The sequence below is a fragment of the Oryctolagus cuniculus genome, chromosome 1 (assembly GCF_051225735.1).
Source record: "Oryctolagus cuniculus isolate XC-2025 breed Fujian yellow rabbit chromosome 1, ASM5122573v1, whole genome shotgun sequence".
In the NCBI taxonomy this organism is placed as follows: domain Eukaryota; kingdom Metazoa; phylum Chordata; class Mammalia; order Lagomorpha; family Leporidae; genus Oryctolagus; species Oryctolagus cuniculus.
Window position 1 is genome coordinate 2,021,451 of NC_142867.1, and position 26,360 is coordinate 2,047,810.

Here is a 26,360-nt window from a genome sequence, read left to right on the forward strand (position 1 = left end):
ACAAGCAGACAGTGGGCAGCAGAGCCAAGGCGGAGGGACCCCACTGTGCGAAGCTCAGCAGGGACAGAGGGGAGGGGACACGTGCTGCCCGCTAAGGACATGGAAAAGACGCAAGGGGACAGGGGCCACCCTGCGAAGCCGGTTGAGCTGAAATTCTACAAGAGCAAGGAAACACGCATATGCTCCCTCTTCTGGGCAGAAAAAGAAAGCAAAGGCAGGCAGTGCCCTGCACGGGGGAGACACTGACCTGCCGGGTACAGCTTCTCAGCCACAAAGCAGAAGCAAGGGGTGGTGGTCTGAGAGGAGCCATGCACCAAGGCAGTGGATGGTGCCAGGGTGGACGGAGCAGTGGACGGGGTCATCGGAGATGAAGTCACCAGGGGCGGCGTTGTAGGGCAGCTGCTGGGGGTCTCGCAGCACAGCACGCGCACCTCGTAGTTGAGGCACATCCGGCCAGCTCCGTCCTGGTCACGGTTCTGGCAGACCAGGCCCACGTCGGGGTCGCACTGCACCACCTGGCCCAGCTGCTCGATGGTCACGTCGGGGTGGTTCTCAGCTCGGCACTGCAGCCGCGTGATCTCCTCGGGCCGGCGGCAGATCCTCTCCCCACTCCTGAGGATGTTGTCGTAGGTCTCCTTGTCCCCTCCGTGGACCCCCGGGGCTGGGAAGTCCACGTCGAACCACTTGGTCCAGCTGCACCGTGGCTGGCAGTCGGGGGTGGTGGGCTGGGAGTGAGTCATCTCCTGTGTACCAGGGTGGCTCGTGCTGGTTGTGGGAACAGAGGTTGTGCCGGTGATGGGAACAGGGGTTGAGCTTGTTGTTGGAGAAGAGGATGTTCTTGTTCTTGGGTGCGTCGTGGAAGTGGAACGTCCTGTCTCCGTCGAGGAGGTGCTGGTTCTTGGGGTTGATGTGGGATGGGTTGTAGTAGCCGAGGTTGTGGTTGTAGGAGCAGGGGTTGTGCCCGTGTGTGTCAAGGAGGTTGAACTTCCTGTCCCCTTAGAGGTTGTCCTGGTTCTTGATGTGGAGGTGGAGCTGGTTGTAGAAGTAGAAGTTGTGCCCTTGGGGGTCCCAGATATTGGACTTCTTGTCTCTGTCGAGGAGGTGCTGGTTCTTGAGGTTGATGTGGGATGGGTTGTAGTAGCCGAGGTTGTGGTTGTAGGAGCAGGTGTTTTGCCCGTGTGTGTCAAGGAGGTTGAACTTCCTGTCTCCTTAGAGGTTGTCCTGGTTCTTGATGTGGAGGTGGAGCTGCTTGAGGGAACAGAGGTGGCGGTTGTAGGAGCAGAGGTGGTGGTTGTAGGGGCAGAGGTGGTGGTTGTAGGAGCAGAGGTGGTGGTTGTAGGAGAAGAGGTGGTTGTTATATGGGCAGAGGTGGTGGTTGAATGGGCAGAGGTGGTGGTTGTAGAAGACACTGTGGTTGCAGGGGCAGAGGTGGCGGTTGTAGGAGCAGAGGTGGCGGTTGTAGGAGCAGAGGTGGTGGTTGTAGGAGCAGAGGTGGTGGTTGTAGGAGAAGAGGTTGTGCCCGTGCGTGTCACTGAGGTTGAACTTCCTGTCTCCGTAGAGGAGGTGCTGGTTCTTGATGTGGAGGTGGAGCTGGTTGTAGGGGCTGAGGTTGGGCTGGGTCTGGTGCTGGAGGTACTGGTTCCTGTCCCCATGGAAGAGGTGGTGTGCGTAGGGCGGGTGACGGTCTCCCATGGGGTGCTGGGAACTGTGGGCGGGGAGTGAGTAGGGCAGCCGCTGGGGGTCTCGCAGCACAGCACGCGCACCTCGTAGTTGAGGCACATCCGGCCAGCTCCGTCCTGGTCACGGTTCTGGCAGACCAGGCCCACGTCGGGGTCGCACTGCACCACCTGGCCCAGCTGCTCGATGGTCACGTCGGGGTGGTTCTCAGCTCGGCACTGCAGCCGCGTGATCTCCTCGGGCCGGCGGCAGATCCTCTCCCCACTCCTGAGGATGTTGTCGTAGGTCTCCTTGTCCCCTCCGTGGACCCCCGGGGCTGGGAAGTCCACGTCGAACCACTTGGTCCAGCTGCACCGTGGCTGGCAGTCGGGGGTGGTGGGCTGGGAGTGAGTCATCTCCTGTGTACCAGGGTGGCTCGTGCTGGTTATGGGAACAGAGGTTGTGCCGGTGATGGGAACAGGGGTTGAGCTTGTTGTTGGAGAAGAGGATGTTCTTGTTCTTGGGTGCGTCGTGGAAGTGGAACGTCCTGTCTCCGTCGAGGAGGTGCTGGTTCTTGGGGTTGATGTGGGATGGGTTGTAGTAGCCGAGGTTGTGGTTGTAGGAGCAGGGGTTGTGCCCGTGTGTGTCAAGGAGGTTGAACTTCCTGTCCCCTTAGAGGTTGTCCTGGTTCTTGATGTGGAGGTGGAGCTGGTTGTAGAAGTAGAAGTTGTGCCCTTGGGGGTCCCAGATATTGGACTTCTTGTCTCTGTCGAGGAGGTGCTGGTTCTTGAGGTTGATGTGGGATGGGTTGTAGTAGCCGAGGTTGTGGTTGTAGGAGCAGGGGTTGTGCCCGTGTGTGTCAAGGAGGTTGAACTTCCTGTCCCCTTAGAGGTTGTCCTGGTTCTTGATGTGGAGGTGGAGCTGCTTGAGGGAACAGAGGTGGCGGTTGTAGGAGCAGAGGCTGTGGTTGTAGGAGCAGAGGTGGCGGTTGTAGGAGCAGAGGTGGTAGTTGTAGGGGCAGAGGTGGTGGTTGTAGGAGCAGAGGTGGTGGTTGTAGGAGAAGAGGTGGTTGTTATATGGGCAGAGGTGGTGGTTGAATGGGCAGAGGTGGTGGTTGTAGAAGACACTGTGGTTGCAGGGGCAGAGGTGGTGGTTGCAGGGGCAGAGGTGGTGGTTGTAGGAGCAGAGGTGGTGGTTGTAGGAGCAGAGGTGGTGGTTGTAGGAGAAGAGGTTGTGCCCGTGCGTGTCACTGAGGTTGAACTTCCTGTCTCCGTAGAGGAGGTGCTGGTTCTTGATGTGGAGGTGGAGCTGGTTGTAGGGGCTGAGGTTGGGCTGGGTCTGGTGCTGGAGGTGCTGCTTCCTGTCCCCATGGAAGAGGTGGTGTGCGTAGGGCGGGTGACGGTCTCCCATGGGGTGCTGGGAACTGTGGGCGGGGAGTGAGTAGGGCAGCCGCTGGGGGTCTCGCAGCACAGCACGCGCACCTCGTAGTTGAGGCACATCCGGCCAGCTCCGTCCTGGTCACGGTTCTGGCAGACCAGGCCCACGTCGGGGTCGCACTGCACCACCTGGCCCAGCTGCTCGATGGTCACGTCGGGGTGGTTCTCAGCTCGGCACTGCAGCCGCGTGATCTCCTCGGGCCGGCGGCAGATCCTCTCCCCACTCCTGAGGATGTTGTCGTAGGTCTCCTTGTCCCCTCCGTGGACCCCCGGGGCTGGGAAGTCCACGTCGAACCACTTGGTCCAGCTGCACCGTGGCTGGCAGTCGGGGGTGGTGGGCTGGGAGTGAGTCATCTCCTGTGTACCAGGGTGGCTCGTGCTGGTTATGGGAACAGAGGTTGTGCCGGTGATGGGAACAGGGGTTGAGCTTGTTGTTGGAGAAGAGGATGTTCTTGTTCTTGGGTGCGTCGTGGAAGTGGAACGTCCTGTCTCCGTCGAGGAGGTGCTGGTTCTTGAGGTTGATGTGGGATGGGTTGTAGTAGCCGAGGTTGTGGTTGTAGGTGCAGGGGTTGTGCCCGTGTGTGTCATGGAGGTTGAACTTCCTGTCCCCTTAGAGGTTGTCCTGGTTCTTGATGTGGAGGTGGAGCTGGTTGTAGAAGTAGAAGTTGTGCCCTTGGGGGTCCCAGATATTGGACTTCTTGTCTCTGTCGAGGAGGTGCTGGTTCTTGAGGTTGATGTGGGATGGGTTGTAGTAGCTGAGGTTGTGGTTGTAGGAGCAGGGGTTGTGCCCGTGTGTGTCAAGGAGGTTGAACTTCCTGTCTCCTTAGAGGTTGTCCTGGTTCTTGATGTGGAGGTGGAGCTGCTTGAGGGAACAGAGGTGGCGGTTGTAGGAGCAGAGGTGGTGGTTGTAGGAGCAGAGGTGGTGGTTGAATGGGCAGAGGTGGTAGTTGTAGAAGATGCTGTGGTTGCAGGGGCAGAGGTGGTTGTTGTATGGGCAGAGGTGGTGGATGAATGGGCAAAGGTGGTGGTTGAATGGGCAGAGGTGGTGGTTGCAGAAGACACTGTGGTTGTAGGAGCAGAGGTGGTGGTTGTAGGAGAAGAGGTTGTGCCCGTGCGTGTCACTGAGGTTGAACTTCCTGTCTCCGTAGAGGAGGTGCTGGTTCTTGATGTGGAGGTGGAGCTGGTTGTAGGGGCTGAGGTTGGGCTGGGTCTGGTGCTGGAGGTGCTGCTTCCTGTCCCCATGGAGGAGGTGGTGTGCGTAGGGCTGGTGACAGTCTCCCGTGGGGTGCTGGGAACTGTGGGCGGGGAGTGAGTAGGGCAGCCGCTGGGGGTCTCGCAGCACAGCACGCGCACCTCGTAGTTGAGGCACATCCGGCCAGCTCCGTCCTGGTCACGGTTCTGGCAGACCAGGCCCACGTCGGGGTCGCACTGCACCACCTGGCCCAGCTGCTCGATGGTCACGTCGGGGTGGTTCTCAGCTCGGCACTGCAGCCGCGTGATCTCCTCGGGCCGGCGGCAGATCCTCTCCCCACTCCTGAGGATGTTGTCGTAGGTCTCCTTGTCCCCTCCGTGGACCCCCGGGGCTGGGAAGTCCACGTCGAACCACTTGGTCCAGCTGCACCGTGGCTGGCAGTCGGGGGTGGTGGGCTGGGAGTGAGTCATCTCCTGTGTACCAGGGTGGCTCGTGCTGGTTGTGGGAACAGAGGTTGTGCCGGTGATGGGAACAGGGGTTGAGCTTGTTGTTGGAGAAGAGGATGTTCTTGTTCTTGGGTGCGTCGTGGAAGTGGAACGTCCTGTCTCCGTCGAGGAGGTGCTGGTTCTTGAGGTTGATGTGGGATGGGTTGTAGTAGCCGAGGTTGTGGTTGTAGGAGCAGGGGTTGTGCCCGTGTGTGTCATGGAGGTTGAACTTCCTGTCCCCTTAGAGGTTGTCCTGGTTCTTGATGTGGAGGTGGAGCTGGTTGTAGAAGTAGAAGTTGTGCCCTTGGGGGTCCCAGATATTGGACTTCTTGTCTCTGTCGAGGAGGTGCTGGTTCTTGAGGTTGATGTGGGATGGGTTGTAGTAGCCGAGGTTGTGGTTGTAGGAGCAGGGGTTGTGCCCGTGTGTGTCAAGGAGGTTGAACTTCCTGTCTCCTTAGAGGTTGTCTTGGTTCTTGATGTGGAGGTGGAGCTGCTTGAGGGAACAGAGGTGGCGGTTGTAGGAGCAGAGGTGGTGGTTGTAGAAGATGCTGTGGTTGCAGGGGCAGAGGTGGTTGTTGTATGGGCAGAGGTGGTGGATGAATGGGCAAAGGTGGTGGTTGAATGGGCAGAGGTGGTGGTTGCAGAAGACACTGTGGTTGTAGGGGCAGAGGTGGTGGTTGTAGGAGCAGAGGTGGTGGTTGTAGGAGAAGAGGTTGTGCCCGTGCGTGTCACTGAGGTTGAACTTCCTGTCTCCGTAGAGGGGGTGCTGGTTCCTGACTTGGAGGTGGAGCTGGTTGTAGGGGCTGAGGTTGGGCTGGGTCTGGTGCTGGAGGTGCTGCTTCCTGTCCCCATGGAGGAGGTGGTGTGCGTAGGGCTGGTGACAGTCTCCCGTGGGGTGCTGGGAACTGTGGGCGGGGAGTGAGTAGGGCAGCCGCTGGGGGTCTCGCAGCACAGCACGCGCACCTCGTAGTTGAGGCACATCCGGCCAGCTCCGTCCTGGTCACGGTTCTGGCAGACCAGGCCCACGTCGGGGTCGCACTGCACCACCTGGCCCAGCTGCTCGATGGTCACGTCGGGGTGGTTCTCAGCTCGGCACTGCAGCCGCGTGATCTCCTCGGGCCGGCGGCAGATCCTCTCCCCACTCCTGAGGATGTTGTCGTAGGTCTCCTTGTCCCCTCCGTGGACCCCCGGGGCTGGGAAGTCCACGTCGAACCACTTGGTCCAGCTGCACCGTGGCTGGCAGTCGGGGGTGGTGGGCTGGGAGTGAGTCATCTCCTGTGTACCAGGGTGGCTCGTGCTGGTTGTGGGAACAGAGGTTGTGCCGGTGATGGGAACAGGGGTTGAGCTTGTTGTTGGAGAAGAGGATGTTCTTGTTCTTGGGTGCGTCGTGGAAGTGGAACGTCCTGTCTCCGTCGAGGAGGTGCTGGTTCTTGGGGTTGATGTGGGATGGGTTGTAGTAGCCGAGGTTGTGGTTGTAGGAGCAGGGGTTGTGCCCGTGTGTGTCATGGAGGTTGAACTTCCTGTCCCCTTAGAGGTTGTCCTGGTTCTTGATGTGGAGGTGGAGCTGGTTGTAGAAGTAGAAGTTGTGCCCTTGGGGGTCCCAGATATTGGACTTCTTGTCTCTGTCGAGGAGGTGCTGGTTCTTGAGGTTGATGTGGGATGGGTTGTAGTAGCCGAGGTTGTGGTTGTAGGAGCAGGGGTTGTGCCCGTGTGTGTCAAGGAGGTTGAACTTCCTGTCCCCTTAGAGGTTGTCCTGGTTCTTGATGTGGAGCTGGAGCTGCTTGAGGGAACAGAGGTGGTGGTTGTAGGAGCAGAGGTGGATGTTGTATGGGCAGAAGTGGTGGTTGAATGGGCAGCTGCTGTGGTTGTAGGAGCAGAGGTGGCAGTTGTAGGAGCAGAGGTGGTTGTTATATGGGCAGAGGTGGTGGTTGAATGGGCAGAGGTGGTGGTTGTGGGGGCAGAGGTGGTGGTTGTGGGGGCAAAGGTGGTGGTTGTAGGGGCAGAGGTGGTTGTTGTATGGGCAGAGGTGGTAGTTGTAGGGGCAGAGGTGGTGGTTGTAGGAGCAGAGGTGGTGGTTGTAGGAGAAGAGGTGGTTGTTATATGGGCAGAGGTGGTGGTTGAGTGGGCAGAGGTGGTGGTTGTAGAAGACGCTGTGGTTGTAGGAGCAGAGGTGGTAGTTGTAGGGGCAGAGGTGGTGGTTGTAGGAGCAGAGGTGGTGGTTGTAGGAGAAGAGGTTGTGCCCGTGCGTGTCACTGAGGTTGAACTTCCTGTCTCCGTAGAGGGGGTGCTGGTTCCTGACTTGGAGGTGGAGCTGGTTGTAGGGGCTGAGGTTGGGCTGGGTCTGGTGCTGGAGGTGCTGCTTCCTGTCCCCATGGAGGAGGTGGTGTGCGTAGGGCTGGTGACAGTCTCCCGTGGGGTGCTGGGAACTGTGGGCGGGGAGTGAGTAGGGCAGCCGCTGGGGGTCTCGCAGCACAGCACGCGCACCTCGTAGTTGAGGCACATCCGGCCAGCTCCGTCCTGGTCACGGTTCTGGCAGACCAGGCCCACGTCGGGGTCGCACTGCACCACCTGGCCCAGCTGCTCGATGGTCACGTCGGGGTGGTTCTCAGCTCGGCACTGCAGCCGCGTGATCTCCTCGGGCCGGCGGCAGATCCTCTCCCCACTCCTGAGGATGTTGTCGTAGGTCTCCTTGTCCCCTCCGTGGACCCCCGGGGCTGGGAAGTCCACGTCGAACCACTTGGTCCAGCTGCACCGTGGCTGGCAGTCGGGGGTGGTGGGCTGGGAGTGAGTCATCTCCTGTGTACCAGGGTGGCTCGTGCTGGTTGTGGGAACAGAGGTTGTGCCGGTGATGGGAACAGGGGTTGAGCTCGTTGTTGGAGAAGAGGATGTTCTTGTTCTTGGGTGCGTCGTGGAAGTGGAACGTCCTGTCTCCGTCGAGGAGGTGCTGGTTCTTGGGGTTGATGTGGGATGGGTTGTAGTAGCCGAGGTTGTGGTTGTAGGAGCAGGGGTTGTGCCCGTGTGTGTCATGGAGGTTGAACTTCCTGTCCCCTTAGAGGTTGTCCTGGTTCTTGATGTGGAGGTGGAGCTGGTTGTAGAAGTAGAAGTTGTGCCCTTGGGGGTCCCAGATATTGGACTTCTTGTCTCTGTCGAGGAGGTGCTGGTTCTTGAGGTTGATGTGGGATGGGTTGTAGTAGCCGAGGTTGTGGTTGTAGGAGCAGGGGTTGTGCCCGTGTGTGTCAAGGAGGTTGAACTTCCTGTCCCCTTAGAGGTTGTCCTGGTTCTTGATGTGGAGGTGGAGCTGGTTGTAGAAGTAGAAGTTGTGCCCTTGGGGGTCCCAGATATTGGACTTCTTGTCTCCGTCGAGGAGGTGCTGGTTCTTGAGGTTGATGTGGGATGGGCTGTAGTAGCCAAGGTTGTTGTTGTTGTTCCAGGTGTTGTGCCCGTGTGGTGTCTGGTCGTTGTCCGGCTGCCTATGGCTTGCGTGTTTGCCGTTGGCGCTGTGTGCCTGGTTGTGGGTGATGGCACGGCTCGGGTCATGGCGGTCTGTGCGCTGCTGCTCGTTTCTGGCCGAGTGGGCTGTGTGGTTTCTGACGTTGGTGGCACGGTGGTGCCGCCCCGGCAGCTGTCCACCACCTGGCAGCACTGGATGCGGATCTCGTAGTTGTAGCAGATCGGGGGCAGCTGGTTCTTGTTGAGACAGATCAGCCCCTCCTCGCGATTACATGTCACGTCCTGCCCCAGCTCGGCCAGCGGCGTGTTGGGGAAGAACTGGGCCCTGCACTGCACGTTCGAGGGCGTTTTGCAGAATTTATAGCCCTTGGCTCTCAGATTCTGGAAAGTGTCGAAGTCTCCACTGTCTCTGCCTGGCCCAGGGTAGCTGCCGTCAATCCACTGGGTCCAGTTGCAGATCTCCTGCATACAGGACACTCGGCTGGGCTCGTGGGGCGCTGGCTCCGAGGGGGTTGCGGAGGTCTCCAGGGTCGGGCTGGACCTGGAGGGCGTTGTCCCGGCTGTCGTTGGCCCTGTTGTTGGGCTGGGCGTCACGGCAGTTGTTTGGCTTAGTGAGGGGGTTCCTGGGGCAGGCGTGGTAGTAGCCTCGGAGGCCGTGACTCGGCCGGTTGCAGTGACAGGGGTAGGAGAGAGCCCTGTGTGGGTCGTGCTGGAGGTGGTGGGGTGCACAGTGAGGCTAGAGGTGTGGCAGGCCAGTGGGGAGCAGCAGAGGATCCTGATCTGGTAGTTGTGGCACTGCCCGGACGCCTGCTCCCTGTTGTGGCACGTGAGCCCCACGGCCGGCGTGCACTGCACACGCTGCCCCAGCAGGGACAGCGCCACCGCGGGCGCGTCCTCCGCGCGGCACTCCACTTCCCTCGGCTGTTGGCAAACCCGGTACCCGTGGGCGCGGAGGTTGTCCAGCGTGTCGTAGTCACCACTGTCGCTGCCCCGTCCGGGACGGCTGACGTCCAGCCAGGGTGACCACAGGCACTGCTCCCCGCAGTCTGTGGGGGCCGGGGTGGGGGCTGTCGAAGGCACCGTCCTGGGGGACCTGCTCGTGGCTGCGGAGACAGTGGTGCTGGGGCGTCCTGCGGGCGCCGTGCTCTGAGCAGGGCTGGGGCTGGAGCTGGGGGCACGCGTGGAGCTCACCACTGTGGGCAGAAGAGCAGGGCCAGGCTGAGCACCAGGACCCTGCCTGGGCTGCCCCCCAGCCCCTTCCCCGCCTCCCACCCTAGGGACTCTGCCACCTGGACACAGAGGTCTGGACGCCTGGAACCCATCTGCCTGTCTGGCCCGACCCTGCACAGGTGTGGGGTGCAGGTGTGGGTGCAGGTGTGGGGTGCAAGTGTGGGGTGCAGGTATGGGGTGTAGGTATGGGGTGCAGGTGTGGGGTGCAGGTGTGGGGTGTAGGTGTGGGGTGTAGGTGTGGGGCGCAGGTGTGGGGTGTGTAGGTGTGGGGTGTGTAGGTGTGGGGTGAGCAGGTGTGGGGGTGTAGGTGTGGGGTGCAGGTGTGGGGGTGTAGGTGTGGGGTGAGCAGGTGTGGGGGTGCAGGTGTGGGGTGTGCAGGTGTGGGGTGAGCAGGTGTGGGGGTGCAGGTGTGGGGTGTAGGTGTGGGGTGCAGGTGTGGGGTACAGGTGTGGGGTGTGTAGGTATGGGTGTGTAGGTATGGGGTGAGCAGGTATGGGGGTGTAGGTGTGGGGTGAGCAGGTGTGGGGGTGTAGGTGTGGGGTGAGCAGGTGTGGGGTGAGCAGGTGTGGGGGTGTAGGTGTGGGGTGAGCAGGTATGGGGGTGCAGGTGTGGGGTGTAGGTGTGGGGTGCAGGTGTGGGGGTGTAGGTGTGGGGTGAGCAGGTGTGGGGGTGTAGGTGTGGGGTGAGCAGGTGTGGGGGTGCAGGTGTGGGGTGTAGGTGTGGGGTGCAGGTGTGGGGTGAGCAGGTATGGGGGTGTAGGTGTGGGGTGAGCAGGTGTGGGGTGAGCAGGTGTGGGGTGTAGGTGTGGGGTGAGCAGGTGTGGGGGTGTAGGTGTGGGGTGAGCAGGTGTGGGGTGAGCAGGTGTGGGGTGAGCAGGTGTGGGGTGAGCAGGTATGGGGGTGTAGGTGTGGGGTGAGCAGGTGTGGGGTGAGCAGGTGTGGGGGTGTAGGTGTGGGGTGAGCAGGTGTGGGGGTGTAGGTGTGGGGGTGTAGGTGTGGGGGTGTAGGTGTGGGGTGTAGGTGTGGGGTGCAGGTGTGGGGTGCGGGTGTGGGGTGAGCAGGTGTGGGATGTGTAGGTGTGGGGTGAGCAGGTGTGGGGGTGTAGGTGTGGGGTGAGCAGGTATGGGGGTGTAGGTGTGGGGTGAGCAGGTGTGGGGGTGTAGGTGTGGGGTGTGTAGGTGTGGGGTGAGCAGGTGTGGGGGTGCAGGTGTGGGGTGTGTAGGTGTGGGGTGAGCAGGTGTGGGGGTGCAGGTGTGGGGTGTGTAGGTGTGGGGTGAGCAGGTGTGGGGGTGTAGGTGTGGGGGTGCAGGTGTGGGGTGTGTAGGTGTGGGGGTGCAGGTGTGGGGTGTGTAGGTGTGGGGTGCAGGTGTGGGGTGAGCAGGTGTGGGGTGAGCAGGTGTGGGGTGCAGGTGTGGGGTACAGGTGTGGGGTGTGTAGGTATGGGGTGAGCAGGTATGGGGGTGTAGGTGTGGGGTGCAGGTGTGGGGGTGTAGGTGTGGGGTGAGCAGGTGTGGGGTGAGCAGGTGTGGGGGTGTAGGTGTGGGGTGAGCAGGTGTGGGGGTGCAGGTGTGGGGTGTAGGTGTGGGGTGCAGGTGTGGGGTGAGCAGGTTGGGGTGCAGGTGTGGGGTGAGCAGGTATGGGGGTGTAGGTGTGGGGTGAGCAGGTGTGGGGGTGTAGGTGTGGGGTGAGAAGGTGTGGGGGTGTAGGTGTGGGGGTGTAGGTGTGGGGGTGTAGGTGTGGGGTGTAGGTGTGGGGTGCAGGTGTGGGGTGCGGGTGTGGGGTGAGCAGGTGTGGGATGTGTAGGTGTGGGGTGAGCAGGTGTGGGGGTGTAGGTGTGGGGTGAGCAGGTAAGGGGGTGTAGGTGTGGGGTGAGCAGGTGTGGGGGTGTAGGTGTGGGGTGTGTAGGTGTGGGGTGAGCAGGTGTGGGGGTGCAGGTGTGGGGTGTGTAGGTGTGGGGTGAGCAGGTGTGGGGGTGCAGGTGTGGGGTGTGTAGGTGTGGGGTGAGCAGGTGTGGGGTGTGTAGGTGTGGGGGTGCAGGTGTGGGGTGTGTAGGTGTGGGGTGAGCAGGTGTGGGGTGTGTAGGTGTGGGGGTGCAGGTGTGGGGTGTGTAGGTGTGGGGGTGCAGGTGTGGGGTGTGTAGGTGTGGGGTGCAGGTGTGGGGTGAGCAGGTGTGGGGTGAGCAGGTGTGGGGTGCAGGTGTGGGGTACAGGTGTGGGGTGTGTAGGTATGGGGTGAGCAGGTATGGGGGTGTAGGTGTGGGGTGAGCAGGTGTGGGGTGAGCAGGTGTGGGGGTGTAGGTGTGGGGTGAGCAGGTGTGGGGGTGCAGGTGTGGGGTGTAGGTGTGGGGTGCAGGTGTGGGGTGAGCAGGTGTGGGGTGCAGGTGTGGGGTGAGCAGGTATGGGGGTGTAGGTGTGGGGTGAGCAGGTGTGGGGGTGTAGGTGTGGGGTGAGCAGGTGTGGGGGTGTAGGTGTGGGGGTGTAGGTGTGGGGGTGTAGGTGTGGGGTGTAGGTGTGGGGTGCAGGTGTGGGGTGTAGGTGTGGGGTGCAGGTGTGTGGTGAGCAGGTATGGGGGTGTAGGTGTGGGGTGAGCAGGTGTGGGGTGTGTAGGTGTGGGGTGAGCAGGTGTGGGGTGAGCAGGTGTGGGGGTGTAGGTGTGGGGTGAGCAGGTGTGGGGGTGCAGGTGTGGGGTGTAGGTGTGGGGTGCAGGTGTGGGGTACAGGTGTGGGGTGTGTAGGTATGGGGTGAGCAGGTATGGGGGTGTAGGTGTGGGGTGAGCAGGTGTGGGGGTGTAGGTGTGGGGTGAGCAGGTGTGGGGTGAGCAGGTGTGGGGGTGTAGGTGTGGGGTGAGCAGGTATGGGGGTGTAGGTGTGGGGTGAGCAGGTATGGGGTGAGCAGGTGTGGGGGTGTAGGTGTGGGGTGAGCAGGTGTGGGGGTGTAGGTGTGGGGGTGTAGGTGTGGGGGTGTAGGTGTGGGGTGTAGGTGTGGGGTGCAGGTGTGGGGTGCGGGTGTGGGGTGAGCAGGTGTGGGATGTGTAGGTGTGGGGTGAGCAGGTGTGGGGTGAGCAGGTATGGGGGTGTAGGTGTGGGGTGAGCAGGTGTGGGGGTGTAGGTGTGGGGTGAGCAGGTGTGGGGGTGCAGGTGTGGGGTGTAGGTGTGGGGTGCAGGTGTGGGGTACAGGTGTGGGGTGTGTAGGTATGGGGTGAGCAGGTATGGGGGTGTAGGTGTGGGGTGAGCAGGTGTGGGGGTGTAGGTGTGGGGTGAGCAGGTGTGGGGTGAGCAGGTGTGGGGGTGTAGGTGTGGGGTGAGCAGGTATGGGGGTGTAGGTGTGGGGTGAGCAGGTATGGGGTGAGCAGGTGTGGGGGTGTAGGTGTGGGGTGAGCAGGTGTGGGGGTGTAGGTGTGGGGGTGTAGGTGTGGGGGTGTAGGTGTGGGGTGTAGGTGTGGGGTGCAGGTGTGGGGTGCGGGTGTGGGGTGAGCAGGTGTGGGATGTGTAGGTGTGGGGTGAGCAGGTGTGGGGTGAGCAGGTATGGGGGTGTAGGTGTGGGGTGAGCAGGTGTGGGGGGTGTAGGTGTGGGGTGCAGGTGTGGGTGAGCAGGTGTGGGCCATGGAGCGGTAGAGTGATCAGGTCAGTTGCTCCCCCAAGCCACATCCTGAGCAGAACACCTGGTTCCGCCCCAACAGCCAGAGGGTGCTCATCACGCTCGGAAGCCCTGCGAGGACTCACGGGCCGGCTACCAGGGGCTGCTCACGAACCCTGCCTGCCTGCCCGGGGCTGCCGGTGCTCCCCTGGCACTAGTGCCCGGCCACTAGTGAACACCAGTGGTGGGCCCCACGCCTCCCAAGGACTGGGGAGGCCGCCCCCTGGCATCAGCCCACTGCTGTGCCCAGTTCCAGGACCAGAAGCCAGCACTGCCGCCCAGAGCTGGCGCGGCTCTGTCTGGTGCATGAAGCCGTGGCCGTGGCCATGGCCTCTGCCCTCAGCCCTGCCTGCCTTACCGGACGGGGTGGTGGAGAAGGAGAAGGTGGTAGGGGGCACGGCGGTGGTGGGACTGCAGGGGGAGACCGTCCTGTCGATGGTGCCGTTGGCCCCACAGCGGGCGGAGATGCAGCCGCCTGTGCCGTCGGTCGTGTGGTAGATGACAGTCCCCGGCTTGTAGTGCCGCCCGTGGTAGGTGCAGATGCAGGCTGTGGGGACACCGCGGCCGGCCCATCAGCCAGGGGCGCGGGCAGAGACCCCGGGGACACCCACCCACCAGGAGGTGGCGCCGCTTACCCTCAGCGTCGTAGGCACAGCGCACGCCGCTCTCAGTGCAGACGCTGGCAGGAGAAGGGAGAAGGGGGCTGGGGCACGTGGGGCCGGCACTGCTGACCCCTGCAGGGGTGCCCTGGGGGCTGTGTCACAGCCCCAGCCAGGACACACAGAGGCCCACAGGGGTCCCAGCCATCAGCCCTCAGGGTCACGCCCTCTGAGGGACCCCCAAATCCATGACCAACAGAGGAGAGGGCTGAAGCGCAGCCACCTCCCCACACGGGAGGACCCCGAGGGCGCGCAGCCCCGGGGCCTCCTTGCACCCCAGCACCCCCACTCCGTAACTCCATGGCCTTGTGTTGGCCTCTGAATCTCGACCCGCAGACATCTGAGCTCCCAGCTCCACCTGCAACCCAGGCCAGGGCCCCCCGTTCCTGGCCCTCATGGGGTGGAGCTACCAGATGGCACCTGCGTTCCGGGCCCCCCCTGCAGGCAGTCAACTCACCAGGAGTGACAGTTCTCGTCCGAGGGCACCGTGGCACCCGGCCGGTACGACTTCCCGTGGACGTGGCAGCGTGGGGCGGGGGGCGGCAGTGGGCACGTGGCCACACACTTCATCTCGTCCTCATCAAAGATGGGGGCCGTCGAGGGGCACTTGGGGTAGCAGCCTGGGGGCCAGAGCACCCTGAGTCCCGGCAGCCCGACCGCCGGGCGGCCTCAGCCAGGGCCTCGCCCGCAGCGAGGGGGCTCAGGTAGGATCCCGCCCAGCCGCAGGCCCCACCCACCTTCCAGGCCGGGCACGTTGTGCAGGCACTCTCCACTGGGGTTCCGGCACGTCCGCATGCAGGGCGCCCCGCAGGGCTGGTAGTGCCACTCGCACTGGCCCTCGGGGTTGTAGAAGTCACAGAACAGCGCTGGGGGAGGGGGAGGGGAGGGAAGGGAGGGCTCAGCCGCAGCAGCTCCCCTGCGCCCCCCCCCAGGGGGGCATGGAGAGGCAGGGTCTCCAGCCGAGGCAGCTCCCAGCCCTGCACTCCTCCCGCTGCCCCCACCTCCCCAGGCCAGGGAGCCGCGCCTGCCACCCCTCCATCCCAGCTCGGCAACCCTCTGGCTCCCCCTTGGGGTGCACTCACGGCACACGTCGGGGCTCCTCCAGGACACGCACACGCCCACCTCGTGGCAGGCCTGGGCGTAGGCGGCCACGGCCGTGCAGAAGCACTCGCAGTCGCCGCCCGAGTCGCAGGCGCAGGCGTCCTGCACGCAGGCCTCATAGTACTCGGCAGGCTCCACCTGGGGGACACGGGGCTCAGATCCCGGTTCCGTGCCCTCCCCGAGCGGCTCAGGCCTGCGCTTGGCGTGGGACCTGGGCTGAGGCCAGGAGGGTGAATGGGTGACCCCGATGTCCCAAGGCTGCTCCTGACTGGCCTGGAGACCCTGCCTGCCCGGGGCTGTCTCGGGCTCTCTTTAGGGTTAACGCTCCGCACCCACTCGCCTGATTACCCAGGCCCTGGGCCCGGCTGGCAGCCGTCAGTCCACCCCCGCCCCACCCCGCCCCGCCCGGGACGTACGTGGGCGTGGCAGGCAGCGAAGGTGGCGCTGTGGACGATGCTGCACTGCTTCTGGGCCCAGGACTTGCGGTAGGGGTTGGCGGCGCAGGAGTCCCTGGGTGCCGGCGCGTCCGGGCAGGATGGCGAGAACTTCCAGCTGTTCCCGAACTCCAGCGCGTCGCCCACCACCGACTGGCTCCGCGTGGTGAAGTCGTTCATGGCGTTGTCGTCGAAGTTCCCGCACAGGCCACAGACCCTGCCCTGCGAAGCGCGGAGCGACCGGGCGTGGGCGCAGGCACCCCAGGGAGGAGCGGAAGCCCGTGCTGCCCCGCGGGCCCTGGCTTCCCCCAGGACACGTCCAGGCACCTGTCCCGCCCTGCGACTCTGCCTCACCCTGTCTCCTCGCCCTTTCTCCGCCTGGACTGGCCTGAGCCCAGGCCCCTGCGCCAGCCTGGACTGTGTCTCGGAGGAGGGGAGTCAGAAGCGCCTCCATGAGCCAGACGGCGGCTCCCCCAACCCCCGAGATACGCCCAGGCCCTGAGCGAGGAGCCGGGTTTGGAAACAGGGTCTGGGCAGAGACGACCCAGCTGGGACAAGGCCTGAATCCAGTGGCCCTTGTCCCTGCGAGAGGAGGAGACTGGGGCCCAGACCGCGGGGAGGAGGCGGCTGTGAGCTGAGGGACACAGAGCTCAGAGCGATGGGTCGCAGGCCGAGTGCACCAGGAGCCCCCAGGAGGAGCCTCCTTGCCCCCACCGTGGCCTTGGGGTTCTCGTGTCCAGGATGCGAGAGAAACAGCCCCAGGACACCATGACATCTGGCAACAGGGTCTCCCCACTGCCCTCCCTGGGGCTCAGCCCCCTGCCTTTCCCCCATTCGCTCTGTCCGTCTCTCTGCCCCCTGTCCTTCCGCCCCTCGGTGTGTCCGTCTCCCTGTCTCTGCCTCTCTGGGTCTCTGAGTCTCTCTCTGTCCACGCCCGCCCCGGGGGCCTCACCTTGAACTCGGGGCTGAGCCTGAGGAAGAGGCTGGTCCTCCTGTCCCACAGCAGCACCAGGCCAGCGTCGGTGTCCAGCACCAGGAAGATGCCCATCTGGCGGATGGAGTAGGGCGGCTCCTGGCCCTTGCCTTTCTCCACCACCTCCACCTTCCCGTCGCTCAGCTTCAGCTCGTAGCTCTGCAAGAGGGCCCCACAGGTCAGCCGGCCCGCGGCCCCCGCAGCGCCCGCCCAGAGCCCCGCCAGCCCCGGCCCCGCTCACCCCCAGGAAGATCTTGATGGCCTTGGAGCAGGTGGTCCCTGTGGTGCCGCAGGGGACGTTCTCCGTGACGACGCGGAAGGCGTCCTGGGCGCTGACGTTCCCACCGCACTGGTCCTGGGGGCACAGGAGGCTGTAGGGGGGCGGGGTGGGGTGGGCCAGGGAGGCGGAGGGCGGGCCTTGCTCCCTGGGGCCACCTGGCGCACCTGCAACAGCGTGTACTCGCAGTCGCCGCTGAAGCTGTAGCGCCGCCCGTCGAAGGTGAGGTAGTGGCCGTCCCCGTAGACGGCGCAGGTGGCCAGGCAGGGCTCGTCCGAGCAGCGCCACTTCCTGTTCTCACAGGTGCTGCGTGGGGGCCGGGAGTGAGGCCAGCGGCCGGCCGGGGGGAGGGGACGGCCTCCCCGGAGGCTCCCAAGGGCTGCCAGGCGCTGGCATGTCAGCTGCACAGCCCCGAGAACGCAGCACCACTGGCCGGCGCCCAGCGGGTCGTCTGTCCGCAGTCCCCCACAGCCCGCTGGCCCTCCCGGGGTCCGTGCCCCCCACGTACCAGGTGTTGCACCCCGTCCAGATGGTCTCTCCGGGGCCGTAGCTGGCCTCGTTGTGCACACAGGGACATTCTTCCTCAGCGATGCAGCCGCCAAGGCCGTCGGCCACCAGCCCGTCGGGGCACACGCAGCCGGGCACGCACTGGGAGCTGTACTGCAGGGCCAGAGGACGCGGCTGAGCGGCTGAGCGACAGCCCAGGGGCGCTGCGGGGCCTGCGGAGCCCTGGGAGCAGGGAGAGCTGGGGGCGGTCGGGGAGTGGGGGCCGCGGGGACCTGGGGCCGACTGGGGACTTACACACTCCATGTCCAGGGTGTGACAGCTCTTCTGACAGCCAGCCCCCGTGGCCCCGGCCGTGGCGTTGCGGCAGTCGAAGAAGACCATGGGTGCGTCACACACTGGGGAGGGAGAGGGGGCCGTTCAGGGGGTCCCAGCCCGCCATGCACCAGGCTCGTTCAGAGGGGCCCGGCTGAGCCCCGGGGGACAAGGGCCAGCAGCCCTGCTTGCCTAGGGTGGGGGCTTCTCGTGGGGCTCACCTGGGGCCGGAGCTGGGCCTCCAATGCAGGTCAGCGTCCCCTGTGTGCAGGTGCTGTGAGGAGAGAGGGGTCAGTGCCTCCCCTCCAGGCCCGTGGGCCCCCAGGAGCTGCCCACCCGCAGATCTCTTACCAGACGGCCCCACTGTCATGCACAGACTCGCCGTTGGGGACCACGGAGCCGCCGTGGTAGCAGGGACAGCTGGTGGCCTCCACACACTTGCCCACGTCATCCAGGAAGGTGCCCTCGGGGCAGGCGCAGCCGTCCACGGGCACGAAGCTGACGCCGCAGGTGAGGTCGGGCTCGCTCCGGGCGCGGCAGGTGGGCTGGCAGATGCTGATGTGGTAGTGGTAGGTCATGGACTTGGGGCAGCTGCTCGTGTGCTTGGCTGTGGGACGCCAGGAAGAGGGGCACTCAGGACACTGGTGGACACAGAGCCCGGGGGCGGCCCCTCTGGCTTCACCCAGACGCCGCCTCCTGGCGTGCAGGACGGGGACCGGGGCGGGGCCACCCGTCTGGGGCAGGGCAAAGGGGCGGCTCGCGGCACACTCACTGCAGACGCCGTCCCGCCAGCCGCGGAGCAGCACGCCCTTGGCGGCGCAGGCACGCACGTAGGAGGCCAGCGCCGCACACAGGCAGTCCTCAGTCTTCTCACAGTTGCAGGTGTCGAACAGGCAGTTCTGGGGGGCAGGCGAGGGGTCAGTGGGCCGTCGGGGAGGCCCATGTCCACCCTCTGCCCGTGTCCCCCACACACACATCGGACCACGGTCCTTTGTCTCTGAGATGCAAGCGACAGGTCCAGTGCCTGCCTGGCTACTGAGTTTCACCCTGTGCCTGGGACACACTCAGTGAACACGCGGTGAAGGGATGAATGCGTGGACATGGATGGAGCCGCAGAGACGGGTCTGGTGGTCTTGGGCCTTTGTGGCCTGGAGGACACCCCACCGCCCTGCAGGCGGGCACCAGGCCCTGGGCGGGGCAGCGGAGGAGGGGAGGGGCCGCAGGCATTACCGAGTGGTAGGTGCCAGGGCTCACGGCGGAGTGGCACTGGGCAAAGGGGCCTTGGGCGTCTGTCAGCCGCGAGCACCAGTGCTGGGCAAACTTCTCTGTGGACAGAAGAGACGCCGTGAGCCACACGGGTCCCCCTGCAGCTGCACCCGAGTCTGGGGCTGGGGGTGTCTGTCTCCAGGCAGACAGAGCCCCCATGGGGGTCCCCAGAAGCCAACCTGCACCGTGGACGCCAAGGGGCTGGGCTGGCGGGACCAAACCTCCCCCACCCCGAGTGCCTGCTGTGTGTCCTCCGGGACTCGTGTCCATGTCAGCGCCTGACCTGCCCCGGCCTGGATGTGGGGGGCGGGGGTCCCCGTACCGTTCTCCACGCTGAGGGAGCAGGGGTCCTCGAAGTTGTTCTTGACGTTGGGGCAGGAGGCATGGGTCTTGAAGGTGTTGAAGAAGGCGGCGGCCGTGCCCTCCACCACACCGCTGATGGCCCGGAAGTCGTCTGCCTGCACGCGGTTGAAATTCCCGCAGAGACCTGGGGCAGGGAGGGCGGGTGAGGCCCCCTGGGCTCCGGCCCGGGAGGGTGGGCTCCAAGCGGGCAGCGCCGCGCCTTACCACAGGTCCGGCCCCTGAACTCAGGCTCCAGCCTCACAGCCACCTGCATGGTGGGCACCAGCTGGATGTCCAACTGCAGGCCCAGGTTGGAGTGGGCGATGATGAAGAAGGTGGAGGGCCTGAAGATGGTGACGTTGGCTGTGGACAGAGGAGCAGGTGTGGGTGGGGACAGTGGAGCAGGTGTGGGTAGGGAGCTGGGGCGGGCGCGGGGGCGGGGGCGGGTGGGCGGGGCCGCGCGCTCACCTGCGGAGACAGGCAGCTGGGTGTAGATATGGTTCACAAACACCTCCCCGCTGGCCTTGACCACCACGACCTGGGGGTAGAGGACAGGCCCGGGGTCAGCGCGGGCCGTGGCCAACGTGGGCTGTGGCCACTGGCCCCCCAGCCCCCCATGGGGCTGTGAAGTGGGCTGAGGACCAGGGGCCTGCACGAGGGTTGTGGCCCGACTGTCGCTTTATACACACACAGGTGGACTTCAGCGAGAGCCGCGAGCTGGCTGGAGACACACCAAGTCCCTCCTTCGCAGGCTGGACGTGGAGGCCCCAGTGCCCTGACTCTGAGCTGGTCCCTCAGAACACCCCTGCACAGTGGGCGCAGCCCCCACGGAGGCCTCCAGCCCTCGCAGCGCAGGCCTGGGCCGCGGGGCACACTCACCGTCTGCCCCCCGTCCAGGTTCAGCGTCACGCTCTTCAGGCAGGTCTCGCTGTCCGTCAGCCCGCACCTGCGCAGCTCCGCCAGCACGGTGAAGGTGCTGCTGTTACAGGACTAGGGACACACGCGGGCTCACACTCCACCCCCGCCGGGACCCCCGTCCCACCCCCGCGCTCGGGACCCCTGGGCTTTGGGGACACCCTGCCACCCACCAAGTGACGGTCAGAGAAGGCAGACACACATCATAAGCTTGTCCAAACCTCTAGGGTGAGCGGCACCAGGATGAGCCCCTCGGCCGGTGACAGTCGGGGGTGTCCAGTGGTGACCTGGGCCCCACCCTGACACAAGCCAGCGGCCATCGGGGGACTCCATGCTGGGGACGGGGCCTGGCGGGGCTGCACTTCCTGGTCTATTTATGAACCTGAAACTTGTCCATTTCATCTCTAACAAGAAAGCACCTGGGGTCTGAGGCCCCCCTTGTGGGGTGGAGGCCGGGCCAGCGGCCGACTGACGCCTCAGAGCCCGGCCATGTCCCCATGGTCCCTGCATCGAGGACCCCGGGGGCAGCAGTGACGCAGCCCAGGCTGGGAAAGGCGGGGCTGGCGCCTGGCTGGCCATGTTCCCGCACCTTGGCCAGCACGTAGCTGCAGTCCCCGTGCACCGTGTACTGCCTCTCGTCGAACGTGGAGAAGTGGGCGCCCCCCAGCACCGAGCAGGTGCCTGGACATGGGATGTCCTGGCAGCTCCAGCGGCCTCCGGAGCAGGTGCTAAAAGTGGCAGAGATGGGGCCCATGTGAGTGCCGTTCCCCCAGGAGGGACCGGGCCAGCTGTGTCCTGCCCAGACTGCTCATACCACGCCACCCTCGGCTGGCCCCAGCCCCGCCGAGGGACCATCCCAGGGCAGACGGGGGACCTACCACTCGGTGCAGTCTGTGGAGTATTTGGCTCCTGACGCGTAGGTGGCCCCGTTGTAGGTGCAGGCACACTGGGTCACGGGGACACAGCCGGCCTGGCCGATGTCGTCCAGCACCGTCCCTGCAGGGCGGGCAGGCGTGTGACGGGAGCTCACGGTGGAGAGGACAGTCCAGCGCCCACAGGAGCCCTCCAGGGTCGAGGGGCATCTCTGTAAAGGCGCGGCCCGGCCACCCAGCAGCCCAGCAGCCGTGCGTTTCTTGGGGCTCACCCTCGGGGCAGAAGCAACCGGCCACGCAGTGGTCCTCGCAGAGCTGGGAGCGCTCGGGGTTGGAGCAGGTGTCGGCGCAGGGTGAGCGGCACTCGTGGTATTCCATGTCGTGGGGACATGTCAGGGCTGCAGGGGCAGCAGGACTCGTTCACGGCATGCCCGGCGTGGGGCGCGGCAGCCTGCCAGGGTGGGGGCCGGGCGGGGGCCACTCACGGCAGAGGTCGGGGCCCCGCCAGTCCAGGGGCAGCCCGCCGGCGTGAGCGCACTGGCGCGCGTACTCGGCTAGGGTCTGGCAGATGCAGCTGGCGTGGTGGGCGCTGTCGCAGAGGCAGAGGTCTTGCCGGCAGGCCTCGACGTAGCTGTTCACGTCCACCAGCTCCGCGCAGCTCGAGAACAGCTCGCCGCCCAGCACCTCCTCGCACACGCCCTGGGGCGGGGCCGGGAGCCGCGCTGAGTCCCAGCTCGGGGCACCCCGCGTAGGGTCCCCGCAACCCCGCCCCGCCCCTCCACGCAGGGCTCACCGGGGCTGTGGAGCAGTTCCTCTTGTTTTCTGGGGCCGGGTCCTGGCACTGCTCCATGGGGCCATCCAGCTTCTGCAGGTTCCCGAACTCCACGGGGGTCAGCCTGGTGTCTGCAGGACAGAGGCCCCATGGCGGCTCAGAGGCGCCCCCTGCCGAGGCCGGTTGAGCTGCCCTGGCTGTGCGGGCCCAGCTCCTGACCGTGCTGCCTGGGACACTCAGGGAGGGGGGCATCTGTGAGGAACCCGCACAGGGGCTGGGGGTTCAGAGTCCCTGGGCGGTGGCCCAGGCCATCGCCCATGCTTGGTCCTGGGGTCCTGCCAGCCAGGCTGGGATGCAGCCCCAGGAGCCGGAGGGTGAACCTGCTGGACACGTGGTCCCCCACGACCAGACACACCCATAGTGGGCCTGTGTGGGTCTTCCTGGGTCTGGCAGAGGGGACACAGGTGTGGTGTCAGGTGTGGTCAGGGGGGCTACAACCCAGAGCAGGCCCACGGAGAGCAAGGGACCTGACAGGTGTGCACACCGGTGCTCAGCTGTGCGTGTGTACAGGTGTGTGTGTGCCCGTGCAGGGGTCATGCGTGTGTGTGTGCATGCGTGTGCACAGCCTCAGGATCCCTGCAGCCCCCGGAGCCCCGAGAAAGGGGCATGGACGGCGCCATGGTGGCCGCGGGGTTCGCTTACTGTGGGACAGGAACTCGCTGGACGCGGGGATGCCGTTGAAGTCTCCACAGAGCCCGCAGGTCTGGTTGGCGAACTTGGAGTCCAGCTCCAGCTGGAATCAGAGGAGACATCAGCTGCCTGCCCCACAGGGCCGCCCGGGACAGGGATGGACGATGCTGGGCTCACGGAGGAGACCCAGGCTGGGGGAGCTTCCCCACGAGTGGCACAAGGCCACCGTCCAGCTCTGTGTGGGGGTGGGGTCTGATCGTCACCCCTCTCTCAGCCCAGAGCCCTCCCCCCTTCCTGGAGAGGCTGTGGTGCATGGCTAGCCCCGCCCCAGCCTCACCGGAGACCACGTGCAGCCCCTCCCCGGCTCACCAGGAGGCTGTCGTCCTGGTTCCACATGAAGACCAGGCCCAGCTTGGCCACCACCTTCAGGGAGCTGCTGCTGCGCTCTATGAGAACCCCCGCCTGGCTGAAGGGCAGCTGCACCCTGGGGAGAGGCGGTGGGGCTGAGGGGCCAGCGGCGGGCAGGGAGAGGGACCCTGGGCAGCAGGGGACACGGGGCCCCAGGCAGACGGGGCCTGGGGCCCTGGTGTCGCAGAAGGGGCCGAGCTCAGTCCCACCCTGGACGTGCCTCCTCCTGCCCGCCGCCCGGGGCGGGGGTGCTGCCTCCTCCCCCAGGCCCACGCCGGACCCAGACTCACGGGCGGCCGCTGACCAGGACGGAGTGACTGGTGAGCTCGACCACCAGGCCCTCCAGCTTCATGATGACCCTGCTCGGGGCCACAGCGCCGTCCTGCCGGCTGCGCCGCAGCTGCACGTTGAAGTCCTCGTAGGCGCCGCCGCAGTGCGCAGAGAACACGTAGTTGCAGAGGCCCGGGAAGCGGAAGACGGCGCCGTCGAAGGTCTTGTAGTGGAAGTCGCCCCAGGTGCTGCACACCCGGCCGTTGTGCACGGGGTCCGGGGCTGTGGCCGAAGCAACCGCGGCCATTGGAGGTGACCTGCACCTCATGCGGCCACACCCACCCCTCTGCCACCAGCCCTGCCTGCGTCCAGGAGCCCTGGTACCCCGCAGGTTGGGGTGCTCTCTCCATCTCACCAGCCCCACTGAGCCGCCCTGGCCCCTGCAGGGCTGAGGAGGGAAGCCCCAGCCCCAGCCCCAGCCCCTTCCCCATCCGGGCCTCAAGGCTCACTCACCTCGCACCACGGGGATGGCCCTCAGGGGTGGGACCACGGTCACCCCTCGGAGGGAGTCACCTGCAGAGATGGGGGCTCATGGGGTGCACAAGCCTCAGGCAGGACTGGGGTTCCCACTGCCCAGAGGGGCATCCCAGGGCCGGGCCCCAGCGCTTTGGGGGGGGGCTCTGGGCTCTGCATGTTGCAGCTCCCTGGCCATGGTGAGACCCCCACGGGGCACAGCGGGGACTTAGCTGGGCGCTTGTCCCCTTTCTCTGGCGACTTTCTATGTCCTCTGGCTGCCACCCCAGGGAGCCCTGGGAGCCATCGGCTGCACTGGGGCTTCCTCAGACCCATTCCCCGAGGCACTGGAAAGTGCCCGGATCAACCTCCATGCTCAGACCCCGCCTCGCCCCTTCAGAGAAGTAGCTGGAGGGGCTGGATCAGCCTTGAACTCCCCCGAGCCCCCTTCCTTTAGGGCATCAGGTGCTGTGGGACCCCCCCCACCTGCCCTCTCTGCCAGGGCCTCTGAGGACGGAGCAGCCAGAGGCCGCCCAGAGTCGCAGAGGTCGCTGAAATAGTGGGAGTCAAATGGAGGAACAAAGACAGGAACCAACCAGCTGGGTCTGGGGGGACACGGGCACCCCCGAGGACCCACCAGCCTCTCTGGGCCAGTGAGGGGGCAGGCAGGGACGGGCCAGGGCATATACGAGGAGTGTCCTCCAGCCCCCTAAAGTCTGGCCCTGCAGCGATGGCCAGGGGCGTCAGACAGGCCTGGGACAAGAAGTCAGACTCACCACTGGGCCCCTGCGGGATGGCAGGGAGGTCGAGGTAGGAGCCGTAGCTGGATTCCGAGGAGCCACCCTGGGCATGGCCTGTGGAAAAGGGGACAGCCTGAGGGACAGCCGGGCTGGCGGCATGGGGTGGGCAGGCTGCCAGCCACCAGGGGCAACACCCACGGCGGGGGGGGGGTGGGCAGCAGGCCCAGAGGGCGCTGGTGGCCCTCACGGTGGTGAAGCTGTCTCTCTGCAGGGCTCGGGGGCCGGAGGCCTCTGTCCCCGAGGGCCAGGGGCTGTCGACTCGGCCCCGCAGAGTCCCTGGCATGGAGGGCATCCCCTCGCCCTGACCCGCGTGTCCAGGGGCCACTCGTTCACTGTCAAGAGTGTGCTGAGGTCAGCCAGGGCTCCATCCTGTGTGAGATGCGGAGGCAGAGGCACAGCCCAGCCAGAGCAGGGCCCCGCTGAGGGGATCAGACACGGACCTGTGGGTTCCACAGGCACAGGTGGCTCGGGTCTGGAGGGCACCCCAGCAGGGTATGGTCACCAGGGCAGCGGGAGGGGCAGTGTGGCCCCCAGGAGCGGGAAGGCTGTTCTTGGGGTCGGTCCAGACCGAGCCAGTGTGCGGGTGCGAGGGAGGTCCCCAGACCCAGCCCAGCCCGCGCCGTGCTCCCCACATGGGGCCTTGTCAGAGGCGTGACCCCCGCCCTCCACCTGAGCCTGGCTTCCCAGTTTCTGCATCCGTCACTGGGGGTCCCCGGCCCAGGCTGGCTGAGCCTCTCCACACGGGCCAACCCTGTGAGTTCTTGTGCCGATCCCAAGGGGCCGGCCCTGGGGAGATGGACACTGGTGACAGAGCGGGAGTCGGCCCCCCCAACAGGCCCCTGCCCTTCGGGGCTTCCTTCCTCTTCCATTGGCCTGGAACAATCCGTGAGCCCCACCTCCGGGCTGCGCCCCAGGCAAGACGGGGACAGCGAGGGCCTGTCCAGGGCTCCCAGACACCCGGGTACGACCCCCACCCTGAAGCAAGCAGACAGAGGGGGCTGCTGATGGGAGGGGTGACGCTGGCCAGGCAGGCACAGACCCAGACCCCAGGCTCCTCGGGGCCCCTTGGCGCTGACCTTGGCTGCACCCTGAGCCTCTCCCACCCACCCTGCCCAGGCACCGCGGCCGGGGCCTTCAGGCTGCTCCCGGGCACGGGGCGAGGGAAGGCGCTGGGTCCAGCGGGGCTCCGAATGCAGACCCTGGTGGGCCCCCTGCTCAGAGCACACAGAGCACATGGTGGCACCGGAGGTTTCCTGGCTCTGTGGCTGCCGGGGGACGGGGCAGAGGCTGGGACCCCCGTGCTGTGCGAGCCGGGTGGCCGTGGCCGTGGCAGCGGGGCTGAGGCTGGCTGTCGGGCCCCCAGGAGCTGTGTGCTCGGTACCTGCCCTGCCCCAGCTTGGGGGCAGGGGTTGCCTGGGGGCCTTGCACCCTTCACCCCCAGCTGACCCAGGGGACCCCCTCAAGGCCCAGGGAATCTGGGCGTGTGACCAGGCTGGCGAGCAGGCGATTGTCCTGGCCAGGGGGCCGCCCGCCCAGGGGGCAGGGCTGCATTGGTGGGGCAGGGGCTCCACGGGCGCCGCGGATCCTGTCTCTGCCGCAGGGAGCGTCCAGCCATCCCGCCCCAGCCCGGCAGCCTGAGGCCGCTCCTGGTGACACCGGCTGGGGTCCTCTCATGGACACATTCAGCCTGCCCGGAACCCAGGCAAGCACTCTGCCCGCTGCCCACTGGAGTCAGGCCCCCCTCCCACCCAGGGCCTGGGGGAGCGGCCAGGGGCTCTGTGCCACAGCCAGCAGCGTCCCGGGCAGGGTGGGCTGCTCCGATCTTACCTGTGTGCTGGGCGCAGGCCAGGGCCAGGGCCAGGGCCCAGAGCGGGGCCAGCTTCCTCCGGCCGACACCCATGGTGTGCAGTGTGGGGAGGCTTCCCCGAGGGCGGCCTCTGAGGAGGGCCCCGAGTCGGCGGCAGCTTTTTGTAGCCCCAGAGCTGGCTCGGGCCCCAGCAGCTTCACGTGGGTGGGCGGGGCAGGCCTGCAGTTCCCCTCACCCAGGTAAACAGTGGGCGCTCACCTGGGATTGGCCAGGGGCCAGCGGCTGGCAGAGGTGGGCGTGTCCCAGGTGGGACCTGGTTCCCCAAGGCCTCCCCTCAGTCCTGACCTGCAGGGATCCCG

The 26,360-nt window shown here is 65.6% G+C and overlaps 1 protein-coding gene across 1 annotated transcript in view; it reads right to left on the minus strand.

Moving 5' to 3' along the window:
- MUC5AC (mucin 5AC, oligomeric mucus/gel-forming) overlaps positions 1–26,141 on the minus strand; it is a 32,389-nt gene extending 6,248 nt beyond the window's left edge. The window contains exons 1-31 of the mRNA XM_070063712.2: positions 26,022–26,141; positions 24,171–24,248; positions 23,395–23,454; positions 22,902–23,163; positions 22,573–22,687; positions 22,216–22,306; positions 21,535–21,644; positions 21,227–21,440; positions 21,014–21,139; positions 20,748–20,865; positions 20,459–20,597; positions 19,834–19,944; positions 19,423–19,492; positions 19,180–19,317; positions 18,935–19,099; positions 18,577–18,671; positions 18,119–18,245; positions 17,698–17,953; positions 17,568–17,620; positions 17,329–17,429; positions 17,036–17,187; positions 16,695–16,833; positions 16,492–16,605; positions 16,230–16,409; positions 15,260–15,499; positions 14,825–14,981; positions 14,480–14,608; positions 14,200–14,362; positions 13,719–13,762; positions 13,442–13,630; positions 248–9,412 (exon numbers count right to left, since the gene is read on the minus strand). Of these exons, the coding sequence (XP_069919813.2) occupies positions 248–9,412; positions 13,442–13,630; positions 13,719–13,762; positions 14,200–14,362; positions 14,480–14,608; positions 14,825–14,981; positions 15,260–15,499; positions 16,230–16,409; positions 16,492–16,605; positions 16,695–16,833; positions 17,036–17,187; positions 17,329–17,429; positions 17,568–17,620; positions 17,698–17,953; positions 18,119–18,245; positions 18,577–18,671; positions 18,935–19,099; positions 19,180–19,317; positions 19,423–19,492; positions 19,834–19,944; positions 20,459–20,597; positions 20,748–20,865; positions 21,014–21,139; positions 21,227–21,440; positions 21,535–21,644; positions 22,216–22,306; positions 22,573–22,687; positions 22,902–23,163; positions 23,395–23,454; positions 24,171–24,248; positions 26,022–26,094 (13,174 nt within the window). The 5' untranslated portion in view covers positions 26,095–26,141. The remainder of the gene's footprint in view (positions 1–247; positions 9,413–13,441; positions 13,631–13,718; positions 13,763–14,199; positions 14,363–14,479; positions 14,609–14,824; positions 14,982–15,259; positions 15,500–16,229; positions 16,410–16,491; positions 16,606–16,694; positions 16,834–17,035; positions 17,188–17,328; positions 17,430–17,567; positions 17,621–17,697; positions 17,954–18,118; positions 18,246–18,576; positions 18,672–18,934; positions 19,100–19,179; positions 19,318–19,422; positions 19,493–19,833; positions 19,945–20,458; positions 20,598–20,747; positions 20,866–21,013; positions 21,140–21,226; positions 21,441–21,534; positions 21,645–22,215; positions 22,307–22,572; positions 22,688–22,901; positions 23,164–23,394; positions 23,455–24,170; positions 24,249–26,021) is intronic.
- Between the last annotated feature and the right edge of the window lie 219 nt (positions 26,142–26,360).